Below are 13747 nucleotides of genomic sequence, written 5' to 3'. Positions count from 1 at the left end.
GATGAAGGTACCCAGCGCATCAGAGCATCACCACTGCTGGAAATACTCACGTCCTGACCCTCACCAGGGGGCCGCTTGGGGTGGCAGATGGAACCCTGGCCTCATGGTCCAACACAGGCGGCCTCAACACATTGTTTACAGCTCCTGAGATTTGATTTCCTTTCGAAAAGGGGGTAACAGGAAGTGGGGAGCAGGCACAGGGCTGTGAAGGTTAAACACAGTAAGACACACGACCTACACAGTGTGCATGGAAAATGTGAATTCCATCTCTTACCCCCTCTGCAGTCTGATGGTTCTTAAACCACACCATATTGATTACCCATACCTCTCTGCCTACCTGTCAATGTCATGAACATTGATAATTCACTCTAGACCGTGCTAGAAGAATCTGAAGAGATTTACAACAATCTGGAAGTGATGGCTGAGAAATTGCAGTACCTCGATGGCGTGTACCATACGGAAAAAATGTCACAGCAAGTAGCAGACCTGGGACGGGACACTGAGGGGCTGCGGCAGATGATCAGAATTCATTTGCAGAATCTCCACGATGCTGCCAAGGTAAAACATAATTTTTTTTAAGTAATTTAAATGGAAAATTCTATCATTAAAAAAACAGTCGGGATTCCCTGGTGGCGCAGTGGTTGGGAGTCCGCCTGCCGATGCAGGGGACACGGGTTCGTGCCCCGGTCTGGGAGGATCCCACATGCCGCGGAGTGGCTGGGCCCGTGAGCCATGACCGCTGGGCCTGCGCGTCCGGAGCCTGTGCTCCGCGACGGGAGAGGCCACAGCAGCGAGAGGCCCGCGTACCACCAAAAAATAAAAATAAAAAAATAAAAAATAAAAATAAAAAACAATCGTGGTTGTATAGCAAACGTAGAGTGCTTACCTCTGACGAGCCTTCTTGACTGTGATGGTTATGGTTGTGTGTCTGACGCAGTGACGCCAAACACCACCTAAACATCGGAGTTTGGAGCAGAGAAAGGTTTGGGCCACGCAAGGAGACGGGTGGCTCATGCCCCGCAAAACCCCAAACCCTTTGCAGGGTTTCAGCAAAGCATTTTTTAAAGGCCGGGAGAGGGAGGGGGGCTTCACAGGGTATGTGATCAGCTTGTGCACAGTTCTGACTGGTTGATGTTGCGGTAACAGGGAGATGTCGCAGGGCTTAACAGTATCAGTCCTTAAGCTCCAGGAGGCCTGGGGCCGTGAGCTCATGGTCATCAGGTAGTTAACATCTTCCGTTTGGTGGGGTCTTTTCAGCTCCGTTAAACAGCTCAGGAAATGTGCATGAGATACTGTTATCTGGGTGCTTCAGAGAGGAGCTCAAGCAGAGGGTATTGGGGAGGGGGTCTGCCCCAGAAGGTCCTGTAGGGTCCTGCCTGGCTACATGATGCTATTCTCCACCTATGACTTTGGACTTCAAGTGCTTATATATCGATATTCATGTCACTCTTACTCTGCAGGATCTGAAAAAATTTGAAACAGAGCTCAGAAACTTACAAGTTGCTTTGGAGCAAGCGCAGACAACACTGACTTCTCCAGAAGTTGGACGTCTTAGTCTCAAGGAGCAACTCTCTCACCGACAGGCAAGCAAACATATTTCAGGGGAAATGGGTAGGGAGCTATATTTTTGAAAAAGAAAGGATAGTTAGGAAAAGTAATTCCTAAACTCTGTTATAGTCTGAGCACTGTATGCATGATTTAAAACAATTCCTGGGAAAATTTTTATAACTTGGGACAGAGTTGTAATTTAGCAAATGTCTCTTGCTTATGAAATATACCATTAAAGCATAAAATTTTAAAATATTTCAGAATATACATTTTCAATGGAGAATGCATATTTTACGTAGACATATATGTTATGTAAATAAATAAATGTATATCAAATTTGTATAAGGTATAAAATTTAAAAGATGAAATATGAACTCGCACTTTCAGCGTTTGCTGTCCGAGATGGAGTCACTCAAGCCCAAAGTGCACGCGGTGCAGATGAGCCAGAGCGCGCTCCGGATCCCCGAGGACGTGGTCAGCAGCTTGCCGCTGTGCCACGCGGCGCTGCGCCTGCAGGAGGGCGCCAGCCGGCTCCAGCACACGGCCATCCAGCAGTGCAACATCATGCAGGCACGTGCAGCGGGGCGGGCCGGCGTCTGCAGGCGGCCCCCACGCCACCCGCAGAGCAGCAGATGAGTGCTGGGCTGCTTTTCTTAGCATTTGCGTGGGCTCAGCCATCAAGATGCATCCAGAGTGTTAACTCTGACAGCTTGCTGTGGTTACATAAAATAAGGACAAGAGATGCTGTCGTTTGGATCATCCACAAAAGCCTGGGGAAAGCTCTATTAAAAATAATCCTTTGGTGAAAACTATCTTTTAGCAATTATTTTTTTTTATAAAGAACAACTTATGAAGGTTAATTTTTATATTCAGTCATAGATTTTTATCTCACTATTCATCTGAAAATCATCTAGAACTTTGTAATAAGATTTAACTGCTAGGGTATATCACAGAATCTTCTTTTTAATATTTCAGCTTATTGATGCATTTTATTGCCTGAGAAGTACATCCAACTATAACTCGTAGTCTCTTCCCCTAATAAGAGAACAATTATTTACTAGGAAGAAATGACACTATTGATCTCTTATCTACTTTCAACTAATATTTCACCCACTTTATCCAAAAATTATATACATGTCCTCTCATTAAACCACTAATGGTTTATTTGGTCACCTCTACTTGCATTATCTTATAATTTTTTAGACAGTAAATTCCTGAGGGTAGAAGTCATGCTTCATTCATTTTTATATCCCCTATTCCAGCACTTAGCTGAGTGCCTTACATATATATTTATTATTTCTTTGATGGAAAAATGAAGTAATCATGCTTTTCGTACTGCTTTCTACCATGTTCTAGACCATGACATTGCCGTCTTTAGGACAATAAGGAGAAGAAAGAGGATCTAGCCACTTAACTATTTTCAGTCCATCAGTCATCTCGCCAAAATGTTTTAGAGAGAAGGCTCTGAAATATCTGAGTAGAGCTGAGGATTTGAATCATCTAGGAATTTTTCCCCATCATTTCTTTGTTCCCTTGACACGTGGGTAAATAGGAGTTAGCACCAGACTTTGGCAGATAGCAGCACAGAAGCACTTAACACAGTTATTGACATAGACAGATAATTGTCTTTTTTTTTTTCTTCCAAAGGAGGCTGTGGTGCAATATGAACAATACGAGCAAGAAATGCAGCACCTCCAGGAGCTCATAGAAGGAGCTCACAGAGAGATTGAGGATAAGCCTGAGGCCACCAGCAGCATCCAGGAGCTGCAAGCCCAGATTTCCCGGCACGAGGTATGACAAGCCAAGTTCAAGGGCAGGACACTGGCTTGGTGAGAATGTGTGACTGGTTTCCAGCCGATGAAAGAGAAAGGTCTTCCCTGTCCAGGGCGTAATGGGTTGGGTTCTTGGAGAGCCTCTTTGACTCTCTTTACATTCCTGTACTTCTGTACTAGAAAGAAGACAGGATGCTGGCTGAGTTCTGCTGGACTGCTTTCCCTAACACCCACGCAGTCAGTTTTGGTTGGGAGGGGAGAAACAAAATGACAACAGTAGCAAAATGGTATTTGTGTCCATGTACACATACACATGTAGATATATATACATGTATCATTTCGCTATTGTCGTTTTGTTTGTTTCTGAACTTCAGGTTCAAAGCTCTAGTTTCAGTGTGTATACACACACTATCATTTTAAAGACTCACAAAATGTGTTCTGTACAAACGCTAAATGACAGCTTTTCAGGTGAAGGAGCCAAATAAAAGGAATAGAAAAAAATAGTAGTTTTGTACTTTTAGGGTTAATGTTTTACATGAATGTAATAAAAAAGAATGAATGTTTAAATCTTCATTTTTAAACTTATGTATGCATCTTTTAAGCAAGAAAGTATAAAGTATAAATTTAACATTTTAGAGTTACCATTTTAGATTATTTTAGGATTTTAATATTTTAATATATTAGATTTTTTAAGAGCTATGTGCTGTTGAGAATATAGTTTCAATTAGCTCTTTGTAAAAGTTTTAAAATTTCTATCTCTCAAAACAATTTTTTTCAACAACAAAAAAATTTAAAAGCCATTAAAATTGAACCGAAGTTCAAAGCTCTAGTTTGAGGCATCAGAAACATTTGAGGCATGATGGCGTACATGAGGGGAAAATTCATGAATGTACAACATTTTATTTGGGGTGTAATCTGCATTAAAAAAAATAAGGGTTTCCTAAGTGATATTCACCTTATCTGCAAAAAAGCAACTCCCCGGGTCACAGGAATTGTGATGCGTCTGTCACAAATGACTGCTCTGTCTGACATATTCCGGAGGGTAAGAGCTGAGCATTGCGTTTTTGGCAGTGTTAGTCATCACATGACCTAATTTGCCTGGCATGAACCATCTGGCAATTTCAGATTCCTTAGGCATTTTCAAGAAAGTTGCCAGGGCTTAACTTCCCATAAATTCCGATCCGGCCCGGAGCGCTTCTCGGGCATAGAATCCCCGGCCGTCTGGCGTTGTCTCTGCCGCCGCGCGCGCCGCAGCACCCCTTCCGGCCCCGCCGCGCTGTGGTCTGGCTCGGGGAGCAAGGCAGGCAGGCTCCGCGCTCGCACCGTCCACATCCTGCCTCCCCGCCGCTCCGTCTGGCGCAGCCCTGAGATTTCATTGGCCAGCCCCGGAGGAAGATGAACGCTACTAGTTCTGTTTCCTTCGGATGCTGCTGTGACACCCGGGGCGCGGGGGGGCGGGAATGTTTCCTCAGGAGCTGGCTCAGAAAATCAAGGGCTACCAGGAGCAGATCGCTTCTTTGAACTCCAAGTGCAAGATGCTGACCATGAAAGCCAAGCACGCCACCATGCTGCTGACGGTGACCGATGTGGAGCGGCTGGCGGAGGGGCTGGAGGACCTGGACGGGGAGCTCCTCCCCGCGACCTCGGCCCACCCCTCTGTGGTCATGGTAAGTAAGGGTCAAGGCCAGTTTGCTGGGTGCCAGGCTCGCTCTCTTCTGACTGTCTCCTGCCTAGGGGCTCTGGGCGCTTCTCCGTGGCTTGGTTTAGGGATCAGTGCTAGGTCTTGCAGATGAGAACTCAGGAACAGTCCCCTTAACTCTCTGACTACCTTTGGACCAAGGCCCAAATCTTTGACGCTGTAAACAGTGACAGTTGAAACGAAGCTATTTGTTTGAGACTCCTGAATTACTTAACGTGCTGAAGGTTGGCCCTGCATTTGTTTATAATTTAGCAATAATACTCAGAAGCGCTGAGCTTCAAAACAATTCCTTTGCACAGTTTTCTAGTTTTCTGGGGGATGGGAGAATCATGCTACATATATGTTTTGTGTGTTTTTCCAGCTGAAGCACTGGCTGACTAGGTATGTTTCTGTATTCTGTTGTGTAAATGTTTAATAAATTATGGAAGGAAAGCTATTATTAGACAAATAAGAATATAGAAAATCCAAAGCTTACCTCTGGATTAAAATAAGTTCCATTAATTTCTCTCTGCAACATAATTTCCTCATAACTTTGCATCTAAACTGCATTCATTAGTTTGATAACTCAGTGTCTTTCAGTGCTGTGTATTTTCCACACATCATGTGCTGTGCTTTGGGTAGTATATAACCATACCTGGACTCTTCTGGCAATATATTACTCTGGGAGCATTTATCTTGCTAGTATATTTGGAATTTGAAATATCCACAAAAGACCAAGCTTTATTTCATAGACCCTTCTCTCATTTGTATGATTGATGATTTTAATGTATAAAGATACAGTCAATCGAGAAAAGGAAAATAAAGAGAGAATTTCATCAACAAGAACACTCTATACTGTGACGTACATCCCTTATCCCTCTTTGTCTTACAAATGGTCCCTAGGAGCATATTCACGTGAGGACAAAATTTTCAAATAGTAACACAGAATTTGTATGTAAATTTGGGTCTCAGTCATTCTAACTTCTGTTGTATAGTTATCTCTGTTTTGGCCTGTGCGTGCCTGCCCAGGTCTTTTGTTAACATGGCTAACCAATTTTCATGTCCTTTGGGCAACATTTTATGAGGCAGATGACTGCAGGTCGCTGTCACACTTTGCTGTCACCGGTCACTGAGGAGTCCGGGGAGGAGGGAACCAACAGTGAGATTTCCTCTTCGCCTGCCTGTCGCTCCCCTTCACCTGTGGCTAATACAGATGCTTCCATTAACCAGGTACCGCCCCCTTGGCCTCCCTCCACCTAAGATCTCAGAACGGATGCAGGGCTCCATTCTCTGGTCTTTTGAGATTATGGGTATGAATCGTAGACTTGGAGAAACACACCGTTAGGTGTGATAGTTGCACAAACTGTGATTGTCATGTGAGACCAATACTGGCTTAACCCACCATCTCCTCTCCCAGGCTACTGAAATGAGATGAGCAAAAATTAGGTCACAGAAATGATAGCCGGAGAAGGGCCTGTTTTAAGGCATTATGGCTTTAGTTTCTGACAGCTGTCTGTAATGGAGTACTGCATCCTAACAGAAAATGAAATGTTCATGTCACTGCTGTAAAATAACATGATTCTATTGCTGTTTTAACATTTTCACTGAACATAGTTTTGACACGTACCAGCTCAGATTTTGAAGATGGAAAATTTATGTTCACTGTATCAGACTTTTTCTTTATTTGCTAATTGCCAACAAATTTAAAGGCTGTCAATGTATATTTTGGAGTGCCTAAGTAGATTTGCATTTTGCATTTTCTTTTTAAGATTATCTTTCAATAATCTTAAGTTTTATTTTTTATCAAATGGGGACCATAGCTTGCTGTTATGAGGTGTCTTTTTTTTTTTTTTTTTTTGGTGGTACGCGGGCCTCTCACTGTTGTGGCCTCTCCCGTTGCGGAGCACAGGCTCCGGATGCACAGGCTCAGCGGCCGTGGCTCACGGGCCCAGCCGCTCTGTGGCATGTGGGATCTTCCTGGACCGGGGTACGAACCCGTGTCCCCTGCATCGGCAGGCGGATTCTCAACCACTGCGCCACCAGGGAAGCCTGAGGTGTCTTTTTTGTGTACACTATATTCAATATAGATTTTACTAAATTGAATGTCAAAAATTTTCATGAAAAATATTGGATAGAGATCAAAAAGATCCTTTTACAATAACCAAAATTGTTTTAATGCGTGTTGAATAATACTTTTTTTTTCCTTTAGCCAAAAAACTAAAAAAATATTTTAATTACCTTATCATGAAATTACTAGTGTTCAAAGAAGTTAAAATTTATTATCAAGGGAGAAGCATTGAACATTGCAAGTGTTCTATAAGTTGTATTACAAATCAATCATATTATTTTTATTTTAAAGCAAAAGCATTCAAAATAGGATTTCTCTGATAAAAAGAACCTACCTCCCCCCAAAAAGGGAAAATGAAATGATGAAACCTTTAGATAAGACAGTTCTCTTGGAGGGAATTCCCTGGTCAGGCAACTAGGATCCTGCAAGCTGTGTGGCACGGCCAAAAAAAAGAAGACAATTCTCTTGGTAAAAATCTGTGTACCTTTAGGGAACATATCAATTCCTGCGTTCATCAGATACATTGTGAGCCCCTGGTGGACATAAAACCTTGTGCTGCGTCCCAGAGATGTAACAAAGGCGGAGACAGCAGTGGCCCTTGTCCTCGAGCACCTTGTAATCTAGAGGAAAAAGTGGCCATAAGATGAATAGTAACAAAAGTGATGAGAGGAAATTTTTTTAAAAAAAGAAGTTCACAGTGTTCTGGAGGATTTGGAAAACAGTTCTCCAAATTCTGAGTTTAAAATATGAATTACTCATTCTTTGATGATGTTTTCTTCCCTGTGGTCACAGATGTTGTTAGAATCATAGAAATATGGCTAGAGTCAGCTTTTTATTGTGTAAGAAAAATGTATCCTATATAATGTGCTTAATGTTCTTAACATTTTCAAATTGAACAGTGAACACGGGCCTTTGGACTAACACTTGGAGAGAGTATCCCTTTCCTAAAATTACAAGGCTCAGTGCTGCGTCTTGTGAAGTGTCTTTCCATGTACATGTGAAAGTATTCTGTAAACGGTAAAATATGCAAACGTTTTTATTATGATTACTTTAACCGTCCAGCTCAATCACATTCCAAAATTATGAGCAAAATTGTGCTTGGTCTTAATCCCGTTTTGACACTCTGCTCATATCAACATCAATTTAAATCACATTATTAACCTGACATACTTACATATGGAACTGCAAATTACGGGGAAAAAAATCTTCATTTAGTTCATGTCAGGCAGCTGTACTCGCAGGAAGCTGTTGGAAAGCAAAAATATGATGGTTGGTGTTAGACAAATCGACCCCATCGTTCCAGCCACATGCTATGCTGTCCAGTGATGTAAGACAGAGGAAAATGAACAAATACTGCAACATGGCCAGTGATTCCTGGATCTACAAAATTTTCTCTTGAAACTGAGAACACTTAGATTTCCCATAAGTTCCAGTTTGCTGACTCAAGACACTGTACAGAATGTGCACAGCTGTTTCAAGGAACAGCCAAATATAACGGCTTTATAAAGTCGCAGCTGTTAAAAAAAGGCTGCGTGCTTGCTGCTTCTGTAAGTAGATCTCCATTATATAACTAACGGATCCCCTGCAGTCAGTGTGTTCTCTCTCTGACAGTAGTTATTAGCCGAAATGTGATAACAGTTTAGTTTACTTGAGGGTAGAAATAACGAGGCAGCCGCAGAACTTGCTGCAGGCTTCTTGATCTTATTAAAGGCCAGCCAAAACTTGGGCTCCTCCTCGGAAGAGCTGAGGGCCGTAGAAGTTTGAAAAGTGCGGTAGTGCAATGGGTAGAACCCCTGGTTCCGGGTTAAAAAGCTCAGAATGGGTCCCAGCTCTTCCTCTAAGCTGAATGTACCCAGAAAGTCCCTCATTTGTAATGGGAAGCAATGTTACTTAATTCACAGAATGGTGAAAGTTAAATGTGAGGTTAATTTTGAAAGTACGTTTTAGGCTGGAAAATGCTAATCAAATTGTAGCAGTGGTTTTCCAAATTTAATTCCTTAGGAATCTGATGGATAATAACTCCCATAACATAGACACATAACCAACAAGAGACATATTTAAAAGGGTGATTCTTCACTATGTCAAATATTGCCCTTATTTAGTAGTTAGTTATAGGGCTGATTGATTTATTTTGTTGACTCTATGTATTCCTCAAATAGATGCAAATTATTAATCTACAAAAGGTAATATAGGGCTTCCCTGGTGGCGCAGTGGTTGAGAGTCCGCCTGCCGATGCAGGGGACACGGGTTCGTGCCCCGGTCCGGGAGGATCCCATGTGCCGCGGAGTGGGTGGGCCCGTGGGCCATGGCCGCTGGGCCTGCGCGTCCGGAGCCTGTGCTTCGCAACTGGAGAGGCCACAACAGTGAGAGGCCCGCATATCACAAAAAAAAAAAAAAAAAAAAAAAGGTAATATATTTTCAAATTATTTTAGGAAACCAAGGTTGTCTTTCCTGTCTAATAGACCTGAGACACACACACACACACACAAGCCAGAAAACAGATTTTTTTTGTGACAAATTTATTTTATTCTTTTGGGGAACCTTTTTTTATTATAGAGTATTTAATTTAAATTTTTTACATTAAAGGACGTTTTGCTTTTCCTCGTAGACAGCAATGGTACTACCTTCCATGTATACAAAACAATAGAGTTTACAAAAGTGCTTTTACATATACCATTGTTTATGCATATATATACTTGTCTGTTATCTGCCAAATACTCCATGATACGCTCAGGATCAAAGACACTTCCACAGACTTGAAGGAACTCATAGTCTGTGTGAGAGCAGGCAAATGATGACCATGGAGTAGGACAAGCGTTACGAAAGTGGGAAGCACAGTGTTAAGGAAGGACACAGAGTAAGTACCTAAACAAGGCTGGGGTTCAGAGGGTCAAGGATGTCCCCCTTTTGTTTTAAAGCAGGGGAAGGTAGGTACAGTTGGAGTGCACTAGAGTGATGTGAAGTTCTTCAGGCAGCAGGAAGGAAAATGGCCCATCAAGGCAACTGTAAATAATTATCAGTATGATTGGAGAAACATAGATTTGGAGGAGGAGGTGGGAGGAGAAATGAAACTGAGAAGGTTACAGGAAACACACCCTGTTGAACCTTGAATGCCACACAGAGGAATTTGAACTTTGTCCAGAAGCTAATCCTTAACCACTGGAGGAATTTAACTAGAAGCTCTGCCCAGAAGTGACTTTTAGAACGGGTCATTCTCCAGGAGAATGGAGATAGACAAATCCAGAGCCCAGGAAGCTAGTGAGCGACGGAAGTTGCAGACTCTGATGTCTGGTCCAGACTGGTGATGTAAATGAGGGAAACAGCGCAGGGGCTGCGGGCACCTGGACAGCACCTCCCCACGGGAACGAGGCAGCCTCTCCTCCGTTAGAATTCCTGTAGCTGTTTGGACACAGAGTCCTGTCTTACCTACCTTCTGGTTTGCAAGAGAAGCCATGAATCGGGATTCTTATGAAAGCTCCCTCTCTGGATGAAGAGAAATTTTACACAATTTAAAACACTGTATAAACCAAGCTAAATGTATGCAGGCTAGAGGCAACCTGCAGGCTGCCAGTTTGCAACCTGAGAATTAGGAAGTTGTTGGTGTAACGTGAGCTTGAACCAGTGTTTTGGCAAGGGGATAGCCCTTCATCCTTACATAAGCAGGGGTGGGAAGGGAAAGAAGGAATAGAGAATAAATCCCAAGTAAGGTGATTAGAAGTTCCATTCACTGAAAAAATGGATAATACTTCCTCATTTTTCCTAAACCCATTTTTCATCCTAGGGCCTCACTGTTGCGGCCTCTCCCGTTGCGGAGCACAGGCTCCGGACGCGTAGGCTCAGCGGCCATGGCTCACGGGCCCAGCCGCTCCGCTGCATGTGGGATCTTCCCAGACCAGGGAACGAACCCATGTCCTCTGCATCGGCAGGTGGACTCCCAACCACTGAGCCACCAGGGAAGCCCTTTGTTGTTGTTGTTTTTTTTTAAGTATTGAGTTTGAAGACACTGTGGGATAAACTTGTACAACAGGATATGTGAGTCTGGAGCTTAAAAATACAGCAATATTTAAGAATGAGGGCAAAAAACAAACTACAAAAGAGAAAGATTGAATGACTAGAGAGCTGGGAGGAGAACAGAGATGAAAAGGAAAGTGTTTCCAAAAAGGGATGGTCAGTGGTATTAAATGCTAGTGAGAGACCAAGCAAGAGAAGATCTGAAAAATAATCATTTTATATCATGGAAAACAGTCACTGTTGACTGTGGCCAGAGCATTTTCAGTTTAGTCGCTAGACTCGAAGCCCAATTGGCTACTTAGAAGTGGACTGAGGGTGAGAAAGTGAACGTATTAAGTGTAAACTACCATTTTCAGAAACTGGATTATGAAGCCAAAGGGAGAGGGAAGAAATGATGATTCCGAATGTATTTGTGTATGGTGAGCCATCACATATTGACCTGTAGAACTTTCCAATATGTGATGTCCTGCAAGAAGAAAATCAGAAAAAAGAGTGTGTGTAGGTGTTTTCAGATGGAAAAAATTTGGCTTTATTTACATGCTGAGGAGAAAGACAGTGAAGAGGGAGTAGGTATGCATGGACTAAGACCCTTGCAAAACTGCAGGTGGATGAGGTTGTGGGAGTAGGTAGGAGGGTCCTCTTTAATCAAGAGGACCAGGAGGAATGAGATAGAGGCGAGTCTGAATACAGACAGGCTTGAAAATTTGAGAACTTGCAGGGGTATCTCCTCAAGGGCTTTGATCGTGTGTGCGCGTACTGGAAAGAAAAGTTGCATTGAGTCATGGTTGGGGTTTTCCCAGTGGCTGAAGCAGAGGTTCAAGGGGCAAAGGAAACACAGCAGTTGGCAAGAGAAGGGCTTACATAACTTAAACACAGTCAGAAATACACTTGGGGTGAATCCATTCAGTGATGACAGCCTATCATGTTCAAGGGGTGGAAGTGGGTGAGGATGAACGGATATAAGCCTGTCAAGGACTTGAAAATACCAAGATAATCTACTCACGATGAGTAACAGGGTTAGGAATGAAAAGGAACCAGTCTCCATGCTTCAACGTCATCAGTAAATGCTGGGGCCTTACCTAGAAGCCTCAGCCACAGCACCACAATGGGTAGAAGGTCTCCTGGCCAGTCAAACATCACTGTATTTAATTCTCAAAACCCCACCCAGTGTTACGCAGATGAGGGAACCCATGCATGAGATGTGAGTGACTTGCTCCAATTCTGTAGCTACTTGGGCGGAGAATTTCACCTGGGGTCTCAGGTGTCCTGACGCCTCCAGGGGCAGACTCCTGTCTGAGCTCATTCTGTTGTACTCCACCACCCTGCTCCTGCCCTGGTACAGACCCCCAAGACACCAGGCTCCTTCCTTCTGTTTCCTTGGTTTCCCAGGTGTCTGGGGCTTTCGTCAGTACTTTTTACCAAGACATCATTATCAATAAGGCTCAGGTTTTTGATCTTAAACAGTGCAACTGCGAATGTAGTGGACTTTATTATAGCAATTTCCAGAATGTGAACATTACGTCCCAGTTCAATTTTTATAAATATGCAGATAAACAACCATAAAAACAATTAAAAACATATGAATTATGTATATATCTTGAGATAGTAATGCCATTATCAATATTAATAAAATATGTAATATTACTTATTATCCAGGAAATAAGAAAATTGAAAAGCTTCATTTTTCAGCATTCACTTTATTTCTTGTGTACTTCCGGGAATCAAATAGGAGAAAACCTCTCTATTATTTGTTTCTTAGAGTAGTTTTAACCTCCCCATTACATTTTCCCTTATTAACATATTTAAATTAATTACTGTGAATAATGAACTCACAAATATTAAACATCTGGCTATATCTGAAAAAAGACTTTCTATAGACTTAAATGTATTTAAATCAAGGGTTTTAAAAAATTATTCAAAACTTTGATCAACACATTAAGCAACATTTTAAGAAGTAGGTCATTTAGATTCTCCTTTTTTGCTGGTTAATCAGTCTTTAAATATGGATACCACTTCAACATGTATTCCACGTTGTGGAAAAACCCGAGCAAACTTTGGCCAACCCGATATTTCCATTTTACCAAATATAAACTAGGAATGAGTTTTGGCAACTTGAAATATTGGTAAATTTTTTTTACCAATTCTAAAAAATTCTAAAGCAACTACAGTGTGCTTTGATATGACCTCCTTGTCACAGGAGTTTACTAACTTTGATAGTCGGTAGTCCCCGGAGATGGGTGTGAATCCTAAACCTGTCCTCCACATGACAAGCCGTACCCAGAGCATCATGACCTAAACCTTGTTTTCCTCTTGAATCCAACACCGTGCTTTGCACCCATAGGACATCGCTTATTACCAAGCCTTGTCTGCTGAGTCGTTGCATACGGAAGCCTCCAGGATTTCCTCCAGCGCTCTGCCACCCCAGGAGCTCTCTGAACCAAGACTGGAGCCATCTGCTACTGCTAAACTGGATGAGTTACAGCGCTCTTGGGAAACCTTAAAGAATGTGGTAAGTCTTCGAAATGTGGAATTGTGTAGCCCACCAACACACTGATAACCTTAACGATTGTCTTATGAAATAAATGCATAATGTTTACACATCCCATATACAGTTGAACACCCTTGGTTGGGTCACAGAGGTAAAGCGGTGAGGAAAGAAATGTCGTAATC

General features: G+C 42.5%; 1 protein-coding gene across 3 annotated transcripts in view; it reads left to right on the top strand.

The window, feature by feature from the left end:
- SYNE1 (spectrin repeat containing nuclear envelope protein 1) overlaps window positions 1-13747 on the top strand; it is a 451782-nt gene that overhangs the window by 274518 nt on the left and 163517 nt on the right. The window contains exons 88-94 of one of the 3 annotated variants that reach the window (XM_067011034.1): window positions 373-558; window positions 1461-1583; window positions 1936-2118; window positions 3196-3339; window positions 4793-4987; window positions 6088-6228; window positions 13419-13586. In XM_067011034.1, coding sequence (XP_066867135.1) covers window positions 373-558; window positions 1461-1583; window positions 1936-2118; window positions 3196-3339; window positions 4793-4987; window positions 6088-6228; window positions 13419-13586 — 1140 coding nt within the window. Of the gene's footprint in view, window positions 1-372; window positions 559-1460; window positions 1584-1935; window positions 2119-3195; window positions 3340-4452; window positions 4988-6087; window positions 6229-13418; window positions 13587-13747 lie in introns of those variants that run through there. The other 2 variants (XM_067011031.1, XM_067011032.1) reach the window with 2 other exon arrangements.

Source organism: Kogia breviceps, chromosome 13 (genome assembly GCF_026419965.1).
Source record: "Kogia breviceps isolate mKogBre1 chromosome 13, mKogBre1 haplotype 1, whole genome shotgun sequence".
Classification (NCBI taxonomy): domain Eukaryota; kingdom Metazoa; phylum Chordata; class Mammalia; order Artiodactyla; family Physeteridae; genus Kogia; species Kogia breviceps.
This window is presented reverse-complemented; position numbering and strand designations above follow the sequence as displayed.